The following is a 24,851-nucleotide window of genomic DNA, read 5'->3' on the forward strand; positions in this document are numbered from 1 at the left end:
AATGCCAACCCAAGTACCGTCTCATGTGTTAGTAAGTCAGTTAATAAACAGAATATGTTGTCCGCAAAACACAAAAATTAATTGCCTGTCAGGTCATTTGATGTCTTCCGCGTTTTTGCAGAAAAAACTTGCCCACCATTGAGAAGAATCATCAACGGACAAATGAATCCTGTATTTCAAGAGGGGTTGCGCCACCCAGTGGGCACATCTGTTACGTTCACATGTTCATCTGGCTACAGGTTGACGAAAACAAGACCACTTCGTTGTCGGGATTCCGAAAGTTGGTCTAGAACCCAACCAAAGTGTCGAGGTAATATGTTGTAATGATGTTAAGTCTCGAATTATCCTGTGTGATCTGTGATCAGTTCAGATGGACACAAAATTATTGTTGCCCTGAGATTTTTCTAGTTGCATATAGCCTACTTACTTGGCATGTCGAAAAGTAATCGATTTATTGTCTGTGACGTAATAATGGAGCGTTCCGGTTTTTCTTCAAATCAAATTCACAATGACAGCGTTAAACGGTATTCGTTTTCGATTACAAATACCCTTGCAGATATTCACCACACAAATTCAGTCTATTCGTATTCAAATATAAAAAGTACATAATTAATAAACATAAGCATAAACATATACAGCAAACAAGTCAATTGAAAGTTACACTGAACATCAGCCAAACAAATCAACTACTGAACACTAACACTAGGTCAAGGTCTAAGCTGCAACAGCTTGGCAAACTGCCACATAACAAAACACTGATGCATAAATAATTTAACTCCTGCATCAAATAAAATTTACTAATGCATATAAGGTACAACATGTCAAGGGCGGACAAAATATACTTTTGCTGACCACATTTTACTAAGTGGCGATTTCAAACACAATACGTTTTTTTAGTTTACTTTCAATAAACTCTTTGACAAAACTGTGCTGTGGCGATGTATTTGCAGAATTGCAGAAACGTTAGGATTATTCCGTGTTTTATTTAAAAACAAACGCTTTTGCAGTGATACGGTGCAGGAGTTTCAGAGTGGCCGAAGGTCGTCTGATTCCACAACAAAATTCCTACGCTACTGGTTCAACGGTTTCTATCGAGTGCAATGAGGGCTTCAGACTAAATGGGACGAATTCCCGAAGCTGCTCTCAGAGTGGTGATTGGGTTGGAAAAATACCGATATGTACAGGTATGTTAGAATTTGTTAACAGAATAATGAACATCAATGTGGGCTGGGTTTTTAAGAAGAAACTTAATCCGATTATGTTCTTATTTTAAGGAAACAAACGACATTTAATTTTGAGTGTTGAAATGTGTGTAACTGACCCTTGTAAAGTGGTTAAACAAAACACACTTAATTCTCTTCATATGACTCGAATAGACACACACATTCACAAACAAATTACTTGAACCGTCTTTGCAGACCCGAAGTGTCCAGATTTTCCGCGCTGGATTGACAATGGCGAGGTTAGGATCACGTTTCCTCTTGAAAGTCAAGGACATCACCTCCCTGGGGCTAGAGTCAGTTACACATGCCGAGATGGTTACAAGATTAACAGCACAAGTTATCAAACTTCGGTCATATATACCTGTCTTACAACCAAACGATGGGATACCAACCCAAGTACCGTCTCATGTGTTAGTAAGTCAGTTAATAAACAGAATATGTTGTCCTCAAACGACGGAATTTAATTGCCTGTCAGGTTATTTGATGTCTTCCGCGTTTTTGCAGAAAAACTTGTCCACCATTGAGAAGAATCATCAACGGACAAATGAATCCTGTATTTCAAAAGGGGTTGCGCCACCCAGTGGGCACAGTTGTTTCGTTTACATGTTCATCTGGCTACAGGTTGACGAAAACAAGACCACTGCGTTGTCGGGATTCCGAAAGTTGGTCTAGAACCCAACCAAAGTGTCGAGGTAATATGTTGATCATGTTCAGTCTCGAATTATCTTGTGTGATCTGTGATCAGTTCAGATGGGCACAAAATTGTTGTTGCCCTGAGATTTTTTTAGTTGTATATACTTACTTGGCATGTCGAAAAGTAATCGATTTATTATCTGTAACATAATAATAGAGTGTTCCGGTTTTCTTCAAAAAATTTTTACAATGACAGCGTTAAACGGTATTGGTTTTGGATTACAGAAACTCTTACAGATATTCACAACTCCTGCATCAAATAAAAATTACTAATGCATAAAAGGTACAACAAGTCAAGGAGGACAAAATTTATTTCTGCGAACACATTTTACTAAGTGGCGATTTCAAACACAATATGTTTTTTAGTTAACTTTCAATAAACTCTTTGACAAAACTCCGCTGTGGTGATATATTTGCCGAATTACAAAAACATTAAGATTATTCCGTGTTTAATTTTTGAAAAACAAAACGCTTTTGCAGTGATGCGGTGCAGGAGTTTCAAAGTGGCCGAAGGTCGTCTGATTCCACAACAAAATGCCTACGTCAGTGGTTCAACTGTTTCTATCGAGTGCAATGAGGGCTTCACACTAAATGGGGTGAATTCCCGACGCTGCTCTCAGAGTGGTGATTGGGTTGGAGAAACACCGAAGTGTACAGGTATGTTAAAATTTGTTAACAGATTAATGAACATCAACGTGGGCTGGGTTTTTAAAAAGAAACTTAATCCGTTTATGTTCTTGTTTTCCTACGACTCATATATTTTAAGCAAACAAACGAAATATCGAGTGTTGAAATGTCCGGAACTGAAAAGATAAGGGCAGTGAAGCCTTTCTTCTGTTTCTGTGTAATTTTATTTCCAAGCTTAGTTCCGAAGTGTGCTGGAGTCACTTCTCCTCCCCTTTTCCTAATATATGTTTTTTTATTTATTTTCGAGACAGTTTTACGATGCAATGAACCAGTTGCTCCTGATCATGGTTCCGTCAACTCTCAGGGAATGGATTTCATCTACAGATCTCGTGTTGAGTTCAACTGCAATCATGGTTATGAGAACATTGGAAGCAATTCAACAGTTTGCAACGAAAACGCTACTTGGGAAGGAGCTGCGAATTGCATCGGTGAGCAAAAATACTTAAATTTATAAAAGCTTTGAGATGGCTGCTACGAGATTATAATAAAACTTGCGAGGTACATTTCACTACCGTATGCTAATGTCGTCCTGCCTATTGAAATGGTTGATATGGTGTATCGCCATACACTAAAATTTGCCTCTCGTTTTCGCACTTGCTCTTGCAAGCAATCCACATTCACACACGACGAAATGTAGCAGTTGTTCATTTCGAATCAAAAACGAATTGCTTTACCACATGTGGTGTAAGCAACTTTTGCAAAGATAAACAAATTACCTTTGTCAAATGTTTTCAACAAACCGTATTTTTAAAGTCAATCTGGAATGCGATTTTGAAACCTACCGAACACCAACATGTGGATTTACAAACCTACATAATGGTTGGACACGAACCCAAGTTCAACACAACAGACTTGGTCGACAAGGTACTTAGTTTGTGATTTTTGTACATTACAGTTACATTCAAAGTGGAGTGTGAAAAACGCCCATCAAGCTATTTTTAACTAGTATTATTATTTCAACTTTTATCTATAAATTATCTATTCAGAAAAAGACATTTTATAGTTTTTAAATGCGACCCTTGTAAAGTGGCTACGAATGCTTTTCGCCACTTGACAGAGTTCAAAAGCTAAACTTTTATCGCAGGATACATTGCAGTGGCCCGAGCGTACCGAGATTTTCATCCCACTCTCACATCACCACCAGTGCCTAGAAACAATGACAAATGTTTCAAGTTCTTTTACAAGCTCGAAATTGCTGGTGCAGCGATGAACGTGAAGATTGGGGACCAGATAAAGTAACCTTTTGCAGTTTTGTCAACATTTTACAAGTGATATTTACTTTGATGACTGCAATGATTGGGACTATAAATGGGCCAAATGCCATGTTCAAGTGCTTGTCCTGCAACTCAATTCCACAATTTATTTGTGTGTTGCAGAAGGGAGTATCGAACTCGACGTGCTGGATGGCAAGCTGAAGAACTAAACGTGTCACAAAGTGATACGGAAGCTACCGTGGCGTTTGTGGCAGCTTCTGGCACTGTGCATTTGGATGACATAACTGTGCTAAATGAATCGTGTAGTAAGTAAATTAAGCTCTAGGCTCTTGGAAGCCCATTTACTAACCTCAGATAACTACAACAAATCAGTAGCGTCTGAATGGGGAGAGCTCTATAACAACCAGTGATGGATTAAGCACTAAGTAAACAAATCATTTACTTATGGTCAAACCACCAATGTCCACAGATTTGTACACTTTATATTCAAGTGCTATTGTAGGTTACTAACTGCTCCACTGATTTTGCACGTTCCTACTATTTTGTTACACTGTCTACGAATCTGTTCAAAGTTTAACGATGAATATAATGGTCCAAATAGATGTAAAAAGCGACATGCTAAATTATTCAATTGTTTTGGCATTGTCTTATTCTTGCGTATTGTATTTTTTACGAGATTAGTTATGTCACATCAATTTAGTCTTTGTTACACGAATCACATGATTTATACATAAAACTCCTTGCAGATGTATGTTGGTAAAAACCATTTGGTCGATGTTAAGAGATGGTATTTGACTTATAAATACCACGCTTTTCTGTTAATTTTTTATTTATTTTTTCTTATACATTTTACAGTCATTTGTACATTTCATGCAACGCGTGTGTTTTAGGTGACGAGTGTCAAGTGAGGCCGTGTTTAAACGGTGGGATCTGTCGTGATGAAGTTGACAGCTATACGTGTTTTTGCCGCCATGATTTTACTGGACGCACTTGTTCTACAGGTACAGAAAATCATTGATTATAAAAGTAAATGTTTACCAAATGTATGTTATTGCACGTTTACGTGAATTTAGCTATGTTGCAGTGCTATTTTCTAGATGTTGGTTAAAAAAACGATTATATTTCTTCGCTACGTGTAAACAAAATAGACGCTATGTGTTTTCCGACGCCAACCGGTTGTAAGGAAAAAAATCACCTTGCATCGCAAAATTTTATGTTTCTCAACTCACGGCGACAAAAAAACTTTTGAGTTTTTTGATGAATCTCTAATCTAATGTATAAATCTGCAATGCATTCTAAAATGGTTTGTTGACAAGAACAACAGGTGCTGAAACAAGTTGAGAATCATTTCATTTAAACAAAACACATTTAAGTATCTGTATATGACTCCTTCGAATAGACACACACTTTCACAAACAAATTACTTAAACCGTCTTTGCAGACCTGAAGTGTCCAGATTTTCCGCGCTGGATTGACAATGGCGAGGTTAGGATCACGTATCCTCTTGAAAGTCATGGACATCACCTCCCTGGGGCTAGAGTCAGTTACGCATGCCAAGATGGTTACAAGATTAACAACACAAGTTATCAAACTTCGGTCATATATACCTGTCTTACAACCAAACGATGGGATGCCAACCCAAGTACCGTCTCATGTGTTAGTAAGTCAGTAAATAAACAGAATATGTTGTCCGCAAAAGACAAAAATTAATTGCCTGTCAGGTCATTGGATGTGCTACACGTTTTTGCAGAAAAAACTTGTCCACCATTGAGAAGAATCATCAACGGACAAATGAATCCTGTATTTCAAGAGGGGTTGCGCCACCCAGTGGGCACAGTTGTTTCCTTCACATGTTCATCTGGCTACAGGTTGACGAAAACAAGACCACTTCGTTGTCGGGATTCCGAAAGTTGGTCTGGAACCCAACCAAAGTGTCGAGGTAATATGTTGTAATCATGTTAATTTTCGAATTATCATGTGTGATCTGTGATCAGTTCAGATGGGCACAAAATTATTGTTGCCCTGAGATTTTTTTAGTTGTATATACTTAAGTAATAGATTTATTGTCGGTAACGTAATAATAGAGCGTTCCTGTTTTTCTTCAAATTAAATTCACAATGACAACGTTAAACGGTATTCGTTTTGGATTACAGAAACTCTTACAGATATTCACAACACAAATTCAGTTTATTCGTATTTTCAATATAAAAAATACATAATTAATAAACATAAACATAAACAGCAAACAAGTCAATTGAAAGTTAAACTGAACATCAGCCGAACAAATCAACTACTGAACACTAACACTAGGTCAAGGTCTAAGCTGCAACACCTTGGCAAACAGTCACATAACAAAACACTGATGCATAAATAATTTAACTCCTGCATCAAATAAAAATTACTAATGCATATAAGGCACAACAAGTCAAAGGGCGGACAAAATTTATTTCTGCAGACCACATTTCACTAAGTGGCGATTTCAAACACAATACGTTTTTTAGTTTACTTTCAATAAACTCTTTGACAAAACTGCGCTGTGGTGATATATTTGCCGAATTACAAAAACGTTAGGATTATTCCGTGTTTTATTTAAAAACAAACGCTTTTGCAGTGATACGGTGCAGGAGTTTCAGAGTGGCCGAAGGTCGTCTGGTTCCACAACAAAATTCCTATGCTACTGGTTCAACGGTTTCTATCGAGTGCAATGAGGGCTTCACATTAAATGGGACGAATTCCCGAAGCTGCTCTCAGAGTGGTGATTGGGTTGGAGAAATACCGAGGTGTACAGGTATGTTAGAATTTGTTAACAGATTAATGAACATCAATGTGGGCTGGGTTTTTAGTAAGAAACTTAATCTAAATATGTTCTTGTTTTCCTACGACTCATATATTTTAAGCAAACAAACGAAATATCGAGTGTTGAAATGTCCGGAACTGAAAAGATAAGGGCAGTGAAGCCTTTCTTGTGTTTCTGTGTAATTTTATTTCCAAGCTTAGTTCCGAAGTTTGCTGAAATCACTTCTCCTCCCCTTTTCCTAATATATGTTTTTTTATTTATTTTCGAGACAGTTTTACGATGCAATGAACCAGTTGCTCCTGATCATGGCTCCGTCAACCCTCAGGGAATGAATTTCATCTACAGATCTCGTGTTGAGTTCAACTGCAATCATGGTTATGAGAACATCGGAAGCAATTCAGCAATTTGCAACGAAAACGCTACTTGGGAAGGAGCTGCGAATTGCATCGGTGAGCAAAATTTCCTAAATAATTTTAAAAAGCTTGTGGCTACGAGATTATAATAAAACTTGTGAGGTACAGTTTACTTGCGTTTGCTAATGTAGTCCTGCCTGCCTATTAGAATGGTTTATATGGTGTACATCAGTCAACTAAAATTTGCTCCCGGTTTCGCACTGCATACGCACAATAGTTGTTACGCCCAAACGTTTAGACCAGGGGCGGCCCACGGCTGCATTTCTCGTATGGCCCACAGCTGTTGTTTCAAATTGTGTTGCGTAAGGCCAGCCATAGTTTAGAATTAGTTTTCTGGTTGTGGCGACTTGTCTCAACGCAAAAGATTTTTGTAAAACTTTATTTAGCTGTAAAAAGAAAGCAAACATGCTGCCGATACAATAAAATCCTTTAATTTCCGAAAAAATCAATATATTAGTGTTCTAATTCTACGGTTAAAAACTTCGCAAAAACAACGTTGGCCAGCGGGCGTCTTTACCTGGCAAAAATTGCACCCCGTTTAAAGAAGTTTGGGCACCCATGGGTTAGGCCTTTTAGCCACACCTGAACATTCTGTATAATCAACAAATATTATTGAATTTCGAGTGTAGACAAAAATACATCTCATGTTTGTTTACCAACAAGCTTATCACCGTGGTAAAAAAGCTTCTCACAAATCAGTTTAATTGCGAGATCAATTTTGTTGGCCTGAACTGTACAAAACGAAATAACCACAAACTGACATACTCTTGCAAGCAATCCATATTCACACACCACGAAATGTAGCAGTTGTTCATTTCAAATGAAAAACGAATTGCTTTAACACATGTGATGTAAGCAACTTTTGCAAAGATAAACAAATTACCTTTGTCAAATGTTTTCAACAAACCGTATTTTTAAAGTTAACCTGGAATGCGATTTTGAAACCTACCGAACACCAACATGTGGATTTACAAACCTACGCAATGGTTGGACACGAACCCAAGTTCAACACAACAGACTTGGTCGACAAGGTACTGATTTTGTGATTTTTGTACATTACAGTTACATTCAAAGTGGTGTGTAAAAAACAGCCACCAAGCTATTTTTAACTAGTATTATTATTTCAATTGTTATCTATAAATTATCTATTCAGAAAAATACATTTTATAGTTTTCAAATGCGACCCTTGTAAAGTGGTTATGAATGCTTTTTCGCCACTTGACAGAGTTCAAAAGCTAAACTTTTATCGCAGGATACATTGCAGTGGCCCGAGCGTACCAAGATTTTCACCCCACTCTCACATCACCACCAGTGCCTAGAAACAATAACAAATGTTTCAAGTTCTTTTACAAGCTTGAAATTGCTGGTGCAGCGATGAACGTGAAGATTGGTGACCAGATAAAGTAGCCTTTTGCAGTTTTGTCAACATTTTACAAGTGATATTTACTTTGATGACTGCAATGATTGGGACTGTAAACGGGCCAAGAGCCATGTTCAAGTGCTTGTCCTGCAACTCAATTCCACTATTTATTTGTGTGTTGCAGAAGGGAGTATCGAACTCGACGTGCTGGATGGCAAGCTGAAGAATTAAACGTGTCACAAAGTGATACGGAAGCTACCGTGGCGTTTGTGGCAGCTTCTGGCACTGTGCATTTGGATGATATAACTGTGCTATATGAATCGTGTAGTAAGTAAATTAAGCTCTAGGCTCTTGGAAGCCCATTTACTGACCTCAGATAAGTACAACAAATCAGTAGCAACAGAATAGGGAGAGCTCTATAACAACCAGTGATGGATTAAGCACTAAGTAAACAAATCATTTACTTATGGTCAAACCACCAATGTCGACAGATTTGTACACTTTATATTCAAGTGCTATTGTAGGTTACTAACTGCTCCACTGATTTTGCACGTTCCTACTATTTTGTTACACTGTCTACGAATCTGTTCAAAGTTTAACGATGAATATAATGGTCCAAATAGACGTAAAAAGCGACATGCTTAATTATTTAATTGTTTTGGCATTGTCTTATTCTTGCGTATTGTATTTTTTACGAGATTAGTTATGTCACATCAATTTAGTCTTTGTTACACGAATCCCATGATGATTTATACATAAAACTCCTTGCAGATTTATGCTGGTAAAAACCATTTGGTCGATGTTAAGAGATGGTATTTGACTTATAAATACCACGCTTTTCTGTTAATTTTTTATTTATTTTTTCTTATACATTTTACAGTCATTTGTACATTTCATGCAACGCGTGTGTTATAGGTGACGAGTGTCAAGTGAGGCCGTGTTTAAACGATGGGATCTGTCGTGATGAAGTTGAAAGCTATACGTGTTTTTGCCGCCATGATTTTACTGGACGCACTTGTTCTACAGGTACAGAAAATCATTGATTATAAAAGTAAATGTTTACCAAATGTATGTTATTGCATGTTTACGTGAATTTAGCTATGTTGCAGTGCTATTTTCTAGATGTTGGTTAAAAAAACGATTATATTTCTTCGCTACGTGTAAACAAAATAGACGCTATGTGTTTTCCGACGCCAACCGGTTGTAAGGAAAAAAATCACCTTGCATCGCAAAATTTTATGTTTCTCAACTCACGGCGACAAAAAAACTTTTGAGTTTTTTGATGAATCTCTAATCTAATGTATAAATCTGCAATGCATTCTAAAATGGTTTGTTGACAAGAACAACAGGTGCTGAAACAAGTTGAGAATCATTTCATTTAAACAAAACACATTTAAGTATCTGTATATGACTCCTTCGAATAGACACACACTTTCACAAACAAATTACTTAAACCGTCTTTGCAGACCTGAAGTGTCCAGATTTTCCGCGCTGGATTGACAATGGCGAGGTTAGGATCACGTATCCTCTTGAAAGTCATGGACATCACCTCCCTGGGGCTAGAGTCAGTTACGCATGCCAAGATGGTTACAAGATTAACAACACAAGTTATCAAACTTCGGTCATATATACCTGTCTTACAACCAAACGATGGGATGCCAACCCAAGTACCGTCTCATGTGTTAGTAAGTCAGTAAATAAACAGAATATGTTGTCCGCAAAAGACAAAAATTAATTGCCTGTCAGGTCATTGGATGTGCTACACGTTTTTGCAGAAAAAACTTGTCCACCATTGAGAAGAATCATCAACGGACAAATGAATCCTGTATTTCAAGAGGGGTTGCGCCACCCAGTGGGCACAGTTGTTTCCTTCACATGTTCATCTGGCTACAGGTTGACGAAAACAAGACCACTTCGTTGTCGGGATTCCGAAAGTTGGTCTGGAACCCAACCAAAGTGTCGAGGTAATATGTTGTAATCATGTTAATTTTCGAATTATCATGTGTGATCTGTGATCAGTTCAGATGGGCACAAAATTATTGTTGCCCTGAGATTTTTTTAGTTGTATATACTTAAGTAATAGATTTATTGTCGGTAACGTAATAATAGAGCGTTCCTGTTTTTCTTCAAATTAAATTCACAATGACAACGTTAAACGGTATTCGTTTTGGATTACAGAAACTCTTACAGATATTCACAACACAAATTCAGTTTATTCGTATTTTCAATATAAAAAATACATAATTAATAAACATAAACATAAACAGCAAACAAGTCAATTGAAAGTTAAACTGAACATCAGCCGAACAAATCAACTACTGAACACTAACACTAGGTCAAGGTCTAAGCTGCAACACCTTGGCAAACAGTCACATAACAAAACACTGATGCATAAATAATTTAACTCCTGCATCAAATAAAAATTACTAATGCATATAAGGCACAACAAGTCAAAGGGCGGACAAAATGTATTTCTGCAGACCACATTTCACTAAGTGGCGATTTCAAACACAATACGTTTTTTAGTTTACTTTCAATAAACTCTTTGACAAAACTGCGCTGTGGTGATATATTTGCCGAATTACAAAAACGTTAGGATTATTCCGTGTTTTATTTAAAAACAAACGCTTTTGCAGTGATACGGTGCAGGAGTTTCAGAGTGGCCGAAGGTCGTCTGGTTCCACAACAAAATTCCTATGCTACTGGTTCAACGGTTTCTATCGAGTGCAATGAGGGCTTCACATTAAATGGGACGAATTCCCGAAGCTGCTCTCAGAGTGGTGATTGGGTTGGAGAAATACCGAGGTGTACAGGTATGTTAGAATTTGTTAACAGATTAATGAACATCAATGTGGGCTGGGTTTTTAGTAAGAAACTTAATCTAAATATGTTCTTGTTTTCCTACGACTCATATATTTTAAGCAAACAAACGAAATATCGAGTGTTGAAATGTCCGGAACTGAAAAGATAAGGGCAGTGAAGCCTTTCTTGTGTTTCTGTGTAATTTTATTTCCAAGCTTAGTTCCGAAGTTTGCTGAAATCACTTCTCCTCCCCTTTTCCTAATATATGTTTTTTTATTTATTTTCGAGACAGTTTTACGATGCAATGAACCAGTTGCTCCTGATCATGGCTCCGTCAACCCTCAGGGAATGAATTTCATCTACAGATCTCGTGTTGAGTTCAACTGCAATCATGGTTATGAGAACATCGGAAGCAATTCAGCAATTTGCAACGAAAACGCTACTTGGGAAGGAGCTGCGAATTGCATCGGTGAGCAAAATTTCCTAAATAATTTTAAAAAGCTTGTGGCTACGAGATTATAATAAAACTTGTGAGGTACAGTTTACTTGCGTTTGCTAATGTAGTCCTGCCTGCCTATTAGAATGGTTTATATGGTGTACATCAGTCAACTAAAATTTGCTCCCGGTTTCGCACTGCATACGCACAATAGTTGTTACGCCCAAACGTTTAGACCAGGGGCGGCCCACGGCTGCATTTCTCGTATGGCCCACAGCTGTTGTTTCAAATTGTGTTGCGTAAGGCCAGCCATAGTTTAGAATTAGTTTTCTGGTTGTGGCGACTTGTCTCAACGCAAAAGATTTTTGTAAAACTTTATTTAGCTGTAAAAAGAAAGCAAACATGCTGCCGATACAATAAAATCCTTTAATTTCCGAAAAAATCAATATATTAGTGTTCTAATTCTACGGTTAAAAACTTCGCAAAAACAACGTTGGCCAGCGGGCGTCTTTACCTGGCAAAAATTGCACCCCGTTTAAAGAAGTTTGGGCACCCATGGGTTAGGCCTTTTAGCCACACCTGAACATTCTGTATAATCAACAAATATTATTGAATTTCGAGTGTAGACAAAAATACATCTCATGTTTGTTTACCAACAAGCTTATCACCGTGGTAAAAAAGCTTCTCACAAATCAGTTTAATTGCGAGATCAATTTTGTTGGCCTGAACTGTACAAAACGAAATAACCACAAACTGACGTACTCTTGCAAGCAATCCATATTCACACACCACGAAATGTAGCAGTTGTTCATTTCAAATGAAAAACGAATTGCTTTAACACATGTGATGTAAGCAACTTTTGCAAAGATAAACAAATTACCTTTGTCAAATGTTTTCAACAAACCGTATTTTTAAAGTCAACCTGGAATGCGATTTTGAAACCTACCGAACACCAACATGTGGATTTACAAACCTACGCAATGGTTGGACACGAACCCAAGTTCAACACAACAGACTTGGTCGACAAGGTACTGATTTTGTGATTTTTGTACATTACAGTTACATTCAAAGTGGTGTGTAAAAAACAGCCACCAAGCTATTTTTAACTAGTATTATTATTTCAATTGTTATCTATAAATTATCTATTCAGAAAAATACATTTTATAGTTTTCAAATGCGACCCTTGTAAAGTGGTTATGAATGCTTTTTCGCCACTTGACAGAGTTCAAAAGCTAAACTTTTATCGCAGGATACATTGCAGTGGCCCGAGCGTACCAAGATTTTCACCCCACTCTCACATCACCACCAGTGCCTAGAAACAATAACAAATGTTTCAAGTTCTTTTACAAGCTTGAAATTGCTGGTGCAGCGATGAACGTGAAGATTGGTGACCAGATAAAGTAGCCTTTTGCAGTTTTGTCAACATTTTACAAGTGATATTTACTTTGATGACTGCAATGATTGGGACTGTAAACGGGCCAAGAGCCATGTTCAAGTGCTTGTCCTGCAACTCAATTCCACTATTTATTTGTGTGTTGCAGAAGGGAGTATCGAACTCGACGTGCTGGATGGCAAGCTGAAGAATTAAACGTGTCACAAAGTGATACGGAAGCTACCGTGGCGTTTGTGGCAGCTTCTGGCACTGTGCATTTGGATGATATAACTGTGCTATATGAATCGTGTAGTAAGTAAATTAAGCTCTAGGCTCTTGGAAGCCCATTTACTGACCTCAGATAAGTACAACAAATCAGTAGCAACAGAATAGGGAGAGCTCTATAACAACCAGTGATGGATTAAGCACTAAGTAAACAAATCATTTACTTATGGTCAAACCACCAATGTCGACAGATTTGTACACTTTATATTCAAGTGCTATTGTAGGTTACTAACTGCTCCACTGATTTTGCACGTTCCTACTATTTTGTTACACTGTCTACGAATCTGTTCAAAGTTTAACGATGAATATAATGGTCCAAATAGACGTAAAAAGCGACATGCTTAATTATTTAATTGTTTTGGCATTGTCTTATTCTTGCGTATTGTATTTTTTACGAGATTAGTTATGTCACATCAATTTAGTCTTTGTTACACGAATCACATGATGATTTATACATAAAACTCCTTGCAGATTTATGCTGGTAAAAACCATTTGGTCGATGTTAAGAGATGGTATTTGACTTATAAATACCACGCTTTTCTGTTAATTTTTTATTTATTTTTTCTTATACATTTTACAGTCATTTGTACATTTCATGCAACGCGTGTGTTATAGGTGACGAGTGTCAAGTGAGGCCGTGTTTAAACGATGGGATCTGTCGTGATGAAGTTGAAAGCTATACGTGTTTTTGCCGCCATGATTTTACTGGACGCACTTGTTCTACAGGTACAGAAAATCATTGATTATAAAAGTAAATGTTTACCAAATGTATGTTATTGCATGTTTACGTGAATTTAGCTATGTTGCAGTGCTATTTTCTAGATGTTGGTTAAAAAAACGATTATATTTCTTCGCTACGTGTAAACAAAATAGACGCTATGTGTTTTCCGACGCCAACCGGTTGTAAGGAAAAAAATCACCTTGCATCGCAAAATTTTATGTTTCTCAACTCACGGCGACAAAAAAACTTTTGAGTTTTTTGATGAATCTCTAATCTAATGTATAAATCTGCAATGCATTCTAAAATGGTTTGTTGACAAGAACAACAGGTGCTGAAACAAGTTGAGAATCATTTCATTTAAACAAAACACATTTAAGTATCTGTATATGACTCCTTCGAATAGACACACACTTTCACAAACAAATTACTTAAACCGTCTTTGCAGACCTGAAGTGTCCAGATTTTCCGCGCTGGATTGACAATGGCGAGGTTAGGATCACGTATCCTCTTGAAAGTCATGGACATCACCTCCCTGGGGCTAGAGTCAGTTACGCATGCCAAGATGGTTACAAGATTAACAACACAAGTTATCAAACTTCGGTCATATATACCTGTCTTACAACCAAACGATGGGATGCCAACCCAAGTACCGTCTCATGTGTTAGTAAGTCAGTAAATAAACAGAATACGTTGTCCGCAAAACACAAAAATTAATTGCCTGTCAGGTCATTTGATGTCTTCCGCGTTTTTGCAGAAAAAACTTGTCCACCATTGAGAAGAATCATCAACGGACAAATGAATCCTGTATTTCAAGAGGGGTTGCGCCACCCAGTGGGCACATCTGTTTCGTTTACATGTTCATCTGGCTACAGGTTGACGAAAACAAGACCACTTCGTTGTCGGGATTCCGAAAGTTGGTCTAGAACCCAACCAAAGTGTCGAGGTAATATGTTGTAATCATGTTAATTTTCGAATTATCTTGTGTGATCTGTGATCAGTTCAGATGGGCACAAAATTATTGTTGCCCTGAGATTTTTTTAGTTGTATATACTTAAGTAATAGATTTATTGTCGGTAACGTAATAATAGAGCGTTCCTGTTTTTCTTCAAATTAAATTCACAATGACAACGTTAAACGGTATTCGTTTTGGATTACAGAAACTCTTACAGATATTCACAACACAAATTCAGTTTATTCGTATTTTCAATATAAAAAATACATAATTAATAAACATAAACATAAACAGCAAACAAGTCAATTGAAAGTTAAACTGAACATCAGCCGAACAAATCAACTACTGAACACTAACACTAGGTCAAGGTCTAAGCTGCAACACCTTGGCAAACAGTCACATAACAAAACACTGATGCATAAATAATTTAACTCCTGCATCAAATAAAAATTACTAATGCATATAAGGCACAACAAGTCAAAGGGCGGACAAAATTTATTTCTGCAGACCACATTTCACTAAGTGGCGATTTCAAACACAATACGTTTTTTAGTTTACTTTCAATAAACTCTTTGACAAAACTGCGCTGTGGTGATATATTTGCCGAATTACAAAAACGTTAGGATTATTCCGTGTTTTATTTAAAAACAAACGCTTTTGCAGTGATACGGTGCAGGAGTTTCAGAGTGGCCGAAGGTCGTCTGGTTCCACAACAAAATTCCTATGCTACTGGTTCAACGGTTTCTATCGAGTGCAATGAGGGCTTCACATTAAATGGGACGAATTCCCGAAGCTGCTCTCAGAGTGGTGATTGGGTTGGAGAAATACCGAGGTGTACAGGTATGTTAGAATTTGTTAACAGATTAATGAACATCAATGTGGGCTGGGTGTTTAGTAAGAAACTTAATCTAAATATGTTCTTGTTTTCCTACGACTCATATATTTTAAGCAAACAAACGAAATATCGAGTGTTGAAATGTCCGGAACTGAAAAGATAAGGGCAGTGAAGCCTTTCTTGTGTTTCTGTGTAATTTTATTTCCAAGCTTAGTTCCGAAGTTTGCTGAAATCACTTCTCCTCCCCTTTTCCTAATATATGTTTTTTTATTTATTTTCGAGACAGTTTTACGATGCAATGAACCAGTTGCTCCTGATCATGGCTCCGTCAACCCTCAGGGAATGAATTTCATCTACAGATCTCGTGTTGAGTTCAACTGCAATCATGGTTATGAGAACATCGGAAGCAATTCAGCAATTTGCAACGAAAACGCTACTTGGGAAGGAGCTGCGAATTGCATCGGTGAGCAAAATTTCCTAAATAATTTTAAAAAGCTTTTAGCTACGAGATTATAATAAAACTTGTGAGGTACAGTTTACTTGCGTTTGCTAATGTAGTCCTGCCTGCCTATTAGAATGGTTTATATGGTGTACATCAGTCAACTAAAATTTGCTCCCGGTTTCGCACTGCATACGCACAATAGTTGTTACGCCCAAACGTTTAGACCAGGGGCGGCCCACGGCTGCATTTCTCGTATGGCCCACAGCTGTTGTTTCAAATTGTGTTGCGTAAGGCCAGCCATAGTTTAGAATTAGTTTTCTGGTTGTGGCGACTTGCGTCTCAACGCAAAAGATTTTTGTAAAACTTTATTTAGCTGTAAAAAGAAAGCAAACATGCTGCCGATACAATAAAATCCTTTAATTTCCGAAAAAATCAATATATTAGTGTTCTAATTCTACGGTTAAAAACTTCGCAAAAACAACGTTGGCCAGCGGGCGTCTTTACCTGGCAAAAATTGCACCCCGTTTAAAGAAGTTTGGGCACCCATGGGTTAGGCCTTTTGGCCACACCTGAACATTCTGTATAATCAACAAATATTATTGAATTTCGAGTGTAGACAAAAATACATCTCATGTTTGTTTACCAACAAGCTTATCACCGTGGTAAAAAAGCTTCTCACAAATCAGTTTAATTGCGAGATCAATTTTGTTGGCCTGAACTGTACAAAACGAAATAACCACAAACTGACGTACTCTTGCAAGCAATCCATATTCACACACCACGAAATGTAGCAGTTGTTCATTTCAAATGAAAAACGAATTGCTTTAACACATGTGATGTAAGCAACTTTTGCAAAGATAAACAAATTACCTTTGTCAAATGTTTTCAACAAACCGTATTTTTAAAGTCAACCTGGAATGCGATTTTGAAACCTACCGAACACCAACATGTGGATTTACAAACCTACGCAATGGTTGGACACGAACCCAAGTTCAACACAACAGACTTGGTCGACAAGGTACTGATTTTGTGATTTTTGTACATTACAGTTACATTCAAAGTGGTGTGTAAAAAACAGCCACCAAGCTATTTTTAACTAGTATTATTATTTCAATTGTTATCTATAAATTATCTATTCAGAAAAATACATTTTATAGTTTTCAAATGCGACCCTTGTAAAGTGGTTATGAATGCTTTTTCGCCACTTGACAGAGTTCAAAAGCTAAACTTTTATCGCAGGATACATTGCAGTGGCCCGAGCGTACCAAGATTTTCACCCCACTCTCACATCACCACCAGTGCCTAGAAACAATAACAAATGTTTCAAGTTCTTTTACAAGCTTGAAACTGCTGGTGCAGCGATGAACGTGAAGATTGGGGACCAGATAAAGTAGCCTTTTGCAGTTTTGTCAACATTTTACAAGTGATATTTACTTTGATGACTGCAATGATTGGGACTATAAACGGGCCAAATGCCATGTTCAAGTGCTTGTCCTGCAACTCAATTCAACTATTTATTTATGTGTTGCAGAAGGGAGTATCGAACTCGACGTGCTGGATGGCAAGCTGAAGAACTAAACGTGCCACAAAGTGAAACTGAAGCTACCATGTCATTTGTGGCAGCTTCTGGCACTGTGCATTTGGATGATATAACTGTGCTAAATGAATCGTGTAGTAAGTAAATTAAGCTCTAGGCTCCTGGAAGCTCATTTACTAACCTCAGATAACTACAACAAATCAGTAGCGTCTGAATAGGGAGGGCTCTATAACAACCAGTGATGGATTAAGCACTATGTAAACAATTCATTTACTTATGGTCAAACCACCAATGTCGACAGATTTGTACACTTTATATTCAAGTGCTATTGTAGGTTACTAACTACTCCACTGATTTTGCACGTTCCTACTATTTTGTTACACTGTCTACGAATCTGTTCAAAGTTTAACGATGAATATAATGGTCCAAATAGATGTAAAAAGCGACATGCTAAATTATTCAATTATATTGGCATTGTCTTATTCTTCCGTATTGTATTTTTTACGAGATTAGTTATGTCACATCAATTTAGTCTTTGTTACACGAATCCCATGATGATTTATACATAAAACTCCTTACAGATTTATGCTGATAAAAACCATTTGGTCGATGTTAAGTGATGGTATTTGACTTATAAATACCACGCTTTTCTGTTAATTTTTTATTTATTTTTTCTTATACATTTTACAGTCATTTGTACATTTCATGCAACGCGTGTGTTTTAGGTGACGAGTGTCAAGTGAGGCCGTGTTTAAACGGTGGTACCTGTCGTGATGAAGTTGACAGCTACACATGTTTTTGCCGCCATGATTTTACTGGACGCACTTGTTCTACAGGTACAGAAAATCATTAATTAATGTGAAAGTAAATGTTTACAAAATGTATGTTATTGCACGTTTACGTGAATTTAGTTTTGTTGCATGATATTTTCTAGATGTTGGTTAAAAAAACGATTATATTTCTTCGCTACGTGTAAACAAAATAGACGCTATGTATTTTCCGACGCCAACCGGTTGTAAGGAAAAAAATCACCTTGCATCGCAAAATTTTATGTTTCTCAACTCACGGCGACAAAAAAACTTTTGAGTTTTTTAAAGAATCTCTAATCTAATGTATAAATCTGCAATGCATTCTAAAATGGTTTGTTGACAAGAACAACAGGTGCTGAAACAAGTTGAGAATCATTTCATTCAAACAAAACACATTTGAGTCTCTTTATATGACTCCTTCGAATAGACACACACATTTACAAACAAATTACTTAAACCGTCTTTGCAGACCTGAAGTGTCCAGATTTTCCGCGCTGGATTGACAATGGCGAGGTTAGGATCACGTATCCTCGTGAAAGTCGTGGACATCACCTCCCTGGGGCTAGAGTCAGTTACGCATGCCAAGATGGTTACAAGATTAACAACACAAGATATCAAACTTCGGTCACATATACCTGTCTTACAACCAAACAATGGAATGGAAACCCAAGTACCGTCTCATGTGTTAGTAAGTCAGTTAATAAACAGAATATGTTGTCCGCAAAAGACAAAAATTAATTCCCTGTCAGGTTATTTGATGTGTTCCACGTTTTTGCAGAAAAAACTTGCCCACCATTGAGAAGTATCATCAACGGACAAATGAATCCTGTATTTCAAGAGGGGTTGCGCCACCCAGTGGGCACAGTTGTTTCGTTCACATGTTCATCTGGCTACAGGTTGACCAACACATCACCGCTTCGTTGTCAGGATTCCGAAAGTTGGTCTAGAACCCAACCCAGTTGTCAAGGTAATATGTTGTAATCATGTTAATTTTCGACTTATCCTGTGTGATCGGTGGTTAGTTGAGATGGACACAAAATTATTGTTGCTCTGAGATTTTTTTAGTTTTATATATTTACTTGGCATGTCGAAATGTAATCGATGTATTTTCTGTATCGTAATAATAGAGCGTCCTGTTTTTTCTTCAATTCAAATCCACAATGACAGCGTTAAACGGTATTCGTTTTGGATTACAAAAACTCTTACAGAAATTCACAACACAAATTCAGTCTATTCGTATTCAAATATAAAAAATACATAATTAATAAACATAAACATAAACAGCAAACAAGTCAATTGAAAGTTAAACTGAACATCAGCCAAACAAATCAACTACTGAACACTAACACTACGTCAAGGTCTAAGCAGCAACAGCTTGGAAAACTGCCACATAACAAAACACTGATGCATAAATAGTTTAACTCCTGCATCAAATAAAAATGACTAATGCATATAAGGCACAACAATTTAAAGGCAGACAAAATTTATTTGTGAAGACCACATTTTTCTAAGTGGCGATTTTAAACACAATACGTTTTTTAGTTTACTTTCAATAAACTCTTTGACAAAACTGCGCTGTGGCGATGTATTTGCAGAATTACAAAAATGTTAAGATTATTCCGTGTTTTGTTTAAAACGCTTTTGCAGTGATAGGGTGCAGGAGTTTCAGAGTGGTTGATGGTCGTCTGATTCCACAACAAAATTCCTATGCTACTGGTTCAACGGTTTCTATCGAGTGCAATGAGGGCTTCAGACTAAATGGGGTGAATTCCCGAAGCTGCTCTCAGAGTGGTGATTGGGTTGGAGAAATACCGGGGTGTACAGGTATGTTAGAATTTTAAGCACGAGTTTTTTACGCAAATGTGAGAACCCAAACAACAGGGTACACTGTTCTAGTGTTGGTTAAGTATTTTAAAACAAGCAACACATATGTTTTCAAACGTTTAACCGTAAATGTTTCACATAAATTACCTTACCCGAATCGATTGTTAAGGTTTTAGTGGTGCTTAGCAACCAAATGAGCAATTTCGAAACTTTACATATATTACGTGCTTCAAAAATATGCAGTTTGAAGATATACAAAATGCTACTAAATAAAAAAATTTTGGTTTAAAACGAAATCTGGGAGCATATTGGTGAAGAACTTGTTTACGGAAGTTACTCGATTGATATCTGTTTTACAGACATTGATAATTATCAATTGGTCCCTGACCCCTGCTCTACGTCATCAGTGAACGGTTACCAGCGATTACGTAACAACAAGAAAGCGGTCTGCGACAACCGTTGGACGGTAAATCACCAATATATGGAGAATAACAATGGACAATTACAACACTGGTATATTTCCTGCATGACAGGTTTTTCAACGACGATTTGACGGAAGTGTGGATTTTAACCGAACCTGGCAGGAATATAAAGATGGATTCGGAAAGATGGAAGGAGAATTCTGGCTCGGTGAACAAATAATTTTGTTTGAACGCGTAAACTGAATTTGACCAAACTTTAAACACCCAGGTTTGGATAAAATAAAAAGGATGGCAAGTGGACAGAATTGCAAACTGAAAATAAAGATGACAGGTTTTAATGCCACAACGGCTTACGCACAGTACAGGTATGATTTCTACTACAAAAATAATATACCCATAAGGTGACGCTACAACTTGGTCATGTAATAGGTTATTTGTGGCAACCGGAGATTAAATTGGGCAGGAACTCGGCCGAATAGTCTGGCGCGCCTGACCACGTACAGACATAATAAAACACTGATCGGGTTCGAACCGCGTAAAAAAAACGATCATCAAATTGACCTATATTGAAGTAAAAATGTTATGTTGAAACATCTTATTTTAAAAATTAAAAAGTATTTAAAAGCAGTGAAAATATGTGGCTGGATCAGCGGTTCTCAAACTGGGGTCCGCCACGCAAATTCTGGGGGACCGCGAGGAGAAGTATTTCTACAAACTTATGTAATATAAGGTCTTGCGCGTCTATAAGCAAAAATTAGATAGACAAACGAGCTTTTAAGGCAAAATGTGCTTCTGTTCTTTATTTTCAAGTAACAAACAGAGGCGATTGTTCGCGCACTATATTTATATTGTTTTAGTCTTGTTTTTGACGTAATAAATTTGCTTTGAAACATTCCGACGCAAAGTGATCTTACGAAGTTAAACTAAATACATTCTGTGTGTTGTTATGGGAATGCTTTCGAAACGAATAAATTAGTGTTTAGTATGGTAACTGGACAGTTTTATTTTTACAAAGTAATTTTATGAATAAGTTATATTTAGCTTGGACCGCAAGTGCTCGAAAAAAGCGAAGGGACCGTTATGACAAAAAATTAAAAAAGTGAGAGAACCACTGGTCTCGATTATCCGGTTTCGCCGCTCCTCTTAAGCGTGTAAAAATGGCACACCTTTACTTGGTGAAAAAGAGCATCTCGCCTAATTAACCTTTGTTGAAAAAGTGCTGAAATGCATCGGCAAAAAGTTTAATACGACCCAGTATAAAGTTACTGGGTCGGTTTACCGCACAGCTTTTCGCGCTGGTAAATAGGAAAATGACAATCATGTATTATCGCTAATAACAACAAATTGTTTTCACAGGACGAACATTCCAACGCTGAAAGTTCACTTTTTTATTCAACTTGGCAATAAGTTTTAACTAATTAATTCGCTTTTCTGTAATCAGCAATCAAACGCGACGGTCTTATTTCATGGCGGTGTATTTATTCTCGCAAACAAGTTAAACTTCGGATAAACCACTGCAACTTGTCATAGCTGCTGGCTAAATGATATTCAACACCGTTCCAAGCAAAACTAATCAAATTTCTTTGTCAAAACTTTTGCCTGTAGCAACACAAAACCTCTTGTCAATTCGATCGTTAATTAATTTATTTTTGCAACAAGACAAAATTGTGCAATAATCCCATAATCTACATGCTTTCGTGAGAAATGTTTTAAGACTTGGATGGACTTTTGTTAATTTGTTAGCGACAAAGTATTTCCTTTTCACATTCGAAATCATTGCTATTTCGCAGAACAAGTCTTTGTATAATACATGTTAAGTAATACTGTCTTATAACGGTGTGAAAGATTAAAAGAAGTGAAAACTAAGTAGGGAAATTTTAGTCACAAATTTAAAACCTTTCCTTTGCAGAACGAATCTTTGAAATTAGCCTATGTTTTAATTTATTAATGATTATCCCGTTATTTGGCTGTCCCAATAATTACACGACCTTGGATTGTTTGTTTTCTAAAAACGACTTTATTTTATTAAGAATATTAATTGACAAGGAAAATTACATTAGAGCTTTTCCACTCTCAGGAGAAACTGAGAAACGGCAAAAACATATTAACTGTTATTTTGCAAGTAAAAAAGCAATGAGGCTTTTTAAAAGTCATCACTGAACCTACTGGCCTGAAATCAGCCCTACGAGATGCGGGTGCAGCCGGTGCTGCGCGCCAAGGGCCATGACAGTATAGTCGGGTCATAAATATAAAACTAAAATAAACAGTAACGTGTAAACTTCTACTCTTTCCATAAAGACGCAAAGTGTTGGTGTAGTTCTCCAGTATAGCATTTTCATTCTCTCTTTTAATAGAAATACGGGCCAATCTAGTTCTGACTAGTGTGCGAGTAGGGCCCATGAAATGTGTTGTTCCAGGACATGTTACTGCTCTCCAGGGCCTTGCCTGAAATTTTGAAACAAACAATGAGCATCGTATCTACATTGTTAATTTTTTTAACGCATTACAAGTTTTACAATGCACAACTTAAGATACATTTTTGTAACATGTGAAAATTTAAATTGGTTTAAACCAGGGAGTCGAACCCCTTGTTATACGGGTTCAGGTTCGGTTCGGGTTCTATGTTTTTTGGAGTTCGGTTTGCGGTTTGTAAACCAGTTTAAAATCCGTTGTCATTAATTTAATTCCACCCATAATTCCCCTTTTTTGAAACGCCCTGTAGCTCCTATGTCGCGTATTCTTCAGTACATTGTTTGAAATCAATAAACTTTGTGATGGCGATTACAAAAAGTAATTATACAGGCTAATTATAAATTATACAGCATTAAAATTATAATTATACAGGCCGTCAATTCCGGTTCGAATTCCTGGTTTAAACTAGAGATGTACCGAATATTCGTTTGCCGAATTTATTCGCCCATTTCGGCATAGATTCGGTTTCGGCTGATTAATTTATTGCGATTTGGCCGAAACCAAATCTTTACGAACACACATTAAAGCGTTAAACATATCTTTTTCTGCTTTATAGCAACGAAAATCTTGTCAATAGTTTATTTTTTTACTAATCAGCAATTCATTGTCGGGTTGGAAATCATGATTTAGGCAATGTTAAACCCCGCAAAACTGAAATAAGGACGAAACAAAACCACACTGCACAAATTGCCTGGTTAAAACTTGTTTTATATCATGCTTTCATGTCAAACGGTAGCGTACGACTTCTCGTGACGTCAAAAATAATTTGGTTCATTCGGCCGAATTTGTTAATTGCCGAATATTCGGTTTCGGCCGAACTGAAATTGGGCCGATTCGGTACATCACCAGTTAAAACCTCGTTTTTTCACAAATCGGTAAAAAAACACCGCGTCAGGAAGAAAAAAATGAAGGAAAGCGATATTTGTTTCATTCAGATAAAGAATATGAACCCGAACCCCAAACAAAAATATGGTTCAACTCCGGTTCGGGTTTTGAGCACATTGCTTTTTCACGGATCAAGTTTAAATAATTGAACCGTTTTAATTAAGTATAACACCGTCATATAAAGGTGTAAAAAATGTTAAAAAATCTTTAGTAGGCTAGTGGGGAGTATTCAGTTACTGTTCTGATTTTAATTTATTGACGACATTTCAGTCATTTGTCTGCGCTAATAATTGAGAGTGGATTGTTCGTTTGCCAAAACAACGGACTGTATTTTATTTGGAACATTATTTTACAAGGAAAATTCCATCAGAGTTTTTCCACTCCCAGGATAAACTCCGAAACCGTAAAGACACAGCGCACCTCGAACAAACATGTTTCAAATATTCTTTTGTTTTCACAACTCGAAATCGTTTTCTATTTCGCAAGTAAAAAATCAATGAGGCTTTGTAAAAGTCATCACTAAACCGACTGGCCTGAAAATCAGGCCCTACGAGATGCGGATGCTCGGCGCCAGGGCACATAGTTCTCCAGTATAGCATTTTGATTCTCTCTTTTAATACAAATACGCAGTGCCGGATTAAGGGTTTTATAAGTGGAAAATCAGGGTTGC

General features: G+C 37.1%; 3 protein-coding genes across 3 annotated transcripts; all 3 read left to right on the forward strand.

Annotated features, from left to right (window-relative positions):
- Position 1: 1 nt before the first annotated feature.
- LOC145229742 (E-selectin-like) lies at positions 2-1,687 on the forward strand. Its single transcript, XM_080095069.1, has 4 exons — positions 2-31; positions 122-310; positions 1,008-1,184; positions 1,419-1,687. Exons 2-4 carry the CDS (start codon positions 163-165, stop codon positions 1,685-1,687), a joined length of 594 nt encoding a protein of 197 aa, XP_079951195.1. The 5' UTR covers positions 2-31; positions 122-162.
- A 47-nt stretch (positions 1,688-1,734) lies between these two features.
- LOC145228587 (sushi, von Willebrand factor type A, EGF and pentraxin domain-containing protein 1-like) lies at positions 1,735-24,335 on the forward strand. The gene is made up of 23 exons (XM_080093702.1): positions 1,735-1,915; positions 2,397-2,573; positions 2,855-3,031; positions 3,357-3,467; positions 3,688-3,838; positions 3,980-4,122; positions 4,708-4,818; positions 5,259-5,477; positions 5,568-5,756; positions 6,429-6,605; positions 9,854-10,072; positions 10,163-10,351; positions 11,024-11,200; positions 14,449-14,667; positions 14,758-14,946; positions 15,619-15,795; positions 19,048-19,266; positions 19,357-19,545; positions 20,226-20,402; positions 20,762-20,868; positions 20,936-21,032; positions 21,093-21,189; positions 22,181-24,335. The coding sequence occupies exons 1-23, from the start codon at positions 1,768-1,770 to the stop codon at positions 22,236-22,238; spliced, it is 3,717 nt and encodes a 1,238-aa protein (XP_079949828.1). The 5' UTR covers positions 1,735-1,767; the 3' UTR covers positions 22,239-24,335.
- Positions 6,943-8,722, forward strand: LOC145227984 (uncharacterized). Its single transcript, XM_080092951.1, has 4 exons — positions 6,943-7,063; positions 7,948-8,058; positions 8,280-8,430; positions 8,572-8,722. Exons 1-4 carry the CDS (start codon positions 6,943-6,945, stop codon positions 8,720-8,722), a joined length of 534 nt encoding a protein of 177 aa, XP_079949077.1.
- Positions 24,336-24,851: the final 516 nt, after the last annotated feature.

This window comes from Phallusia mammillata, chromosome 5, assembly GCF_965637545.1.
Source record: "Phallusia mammillata chromosome 5, kaPhaMamm4.hap1.1, whole genome shotgun sequence".
NCBI lineage: Eukaryota > Metazoa > Chordata > Ascidiacea > Phlebobranchia > Ascidiidae > Phallusia > Phallusia mammillata.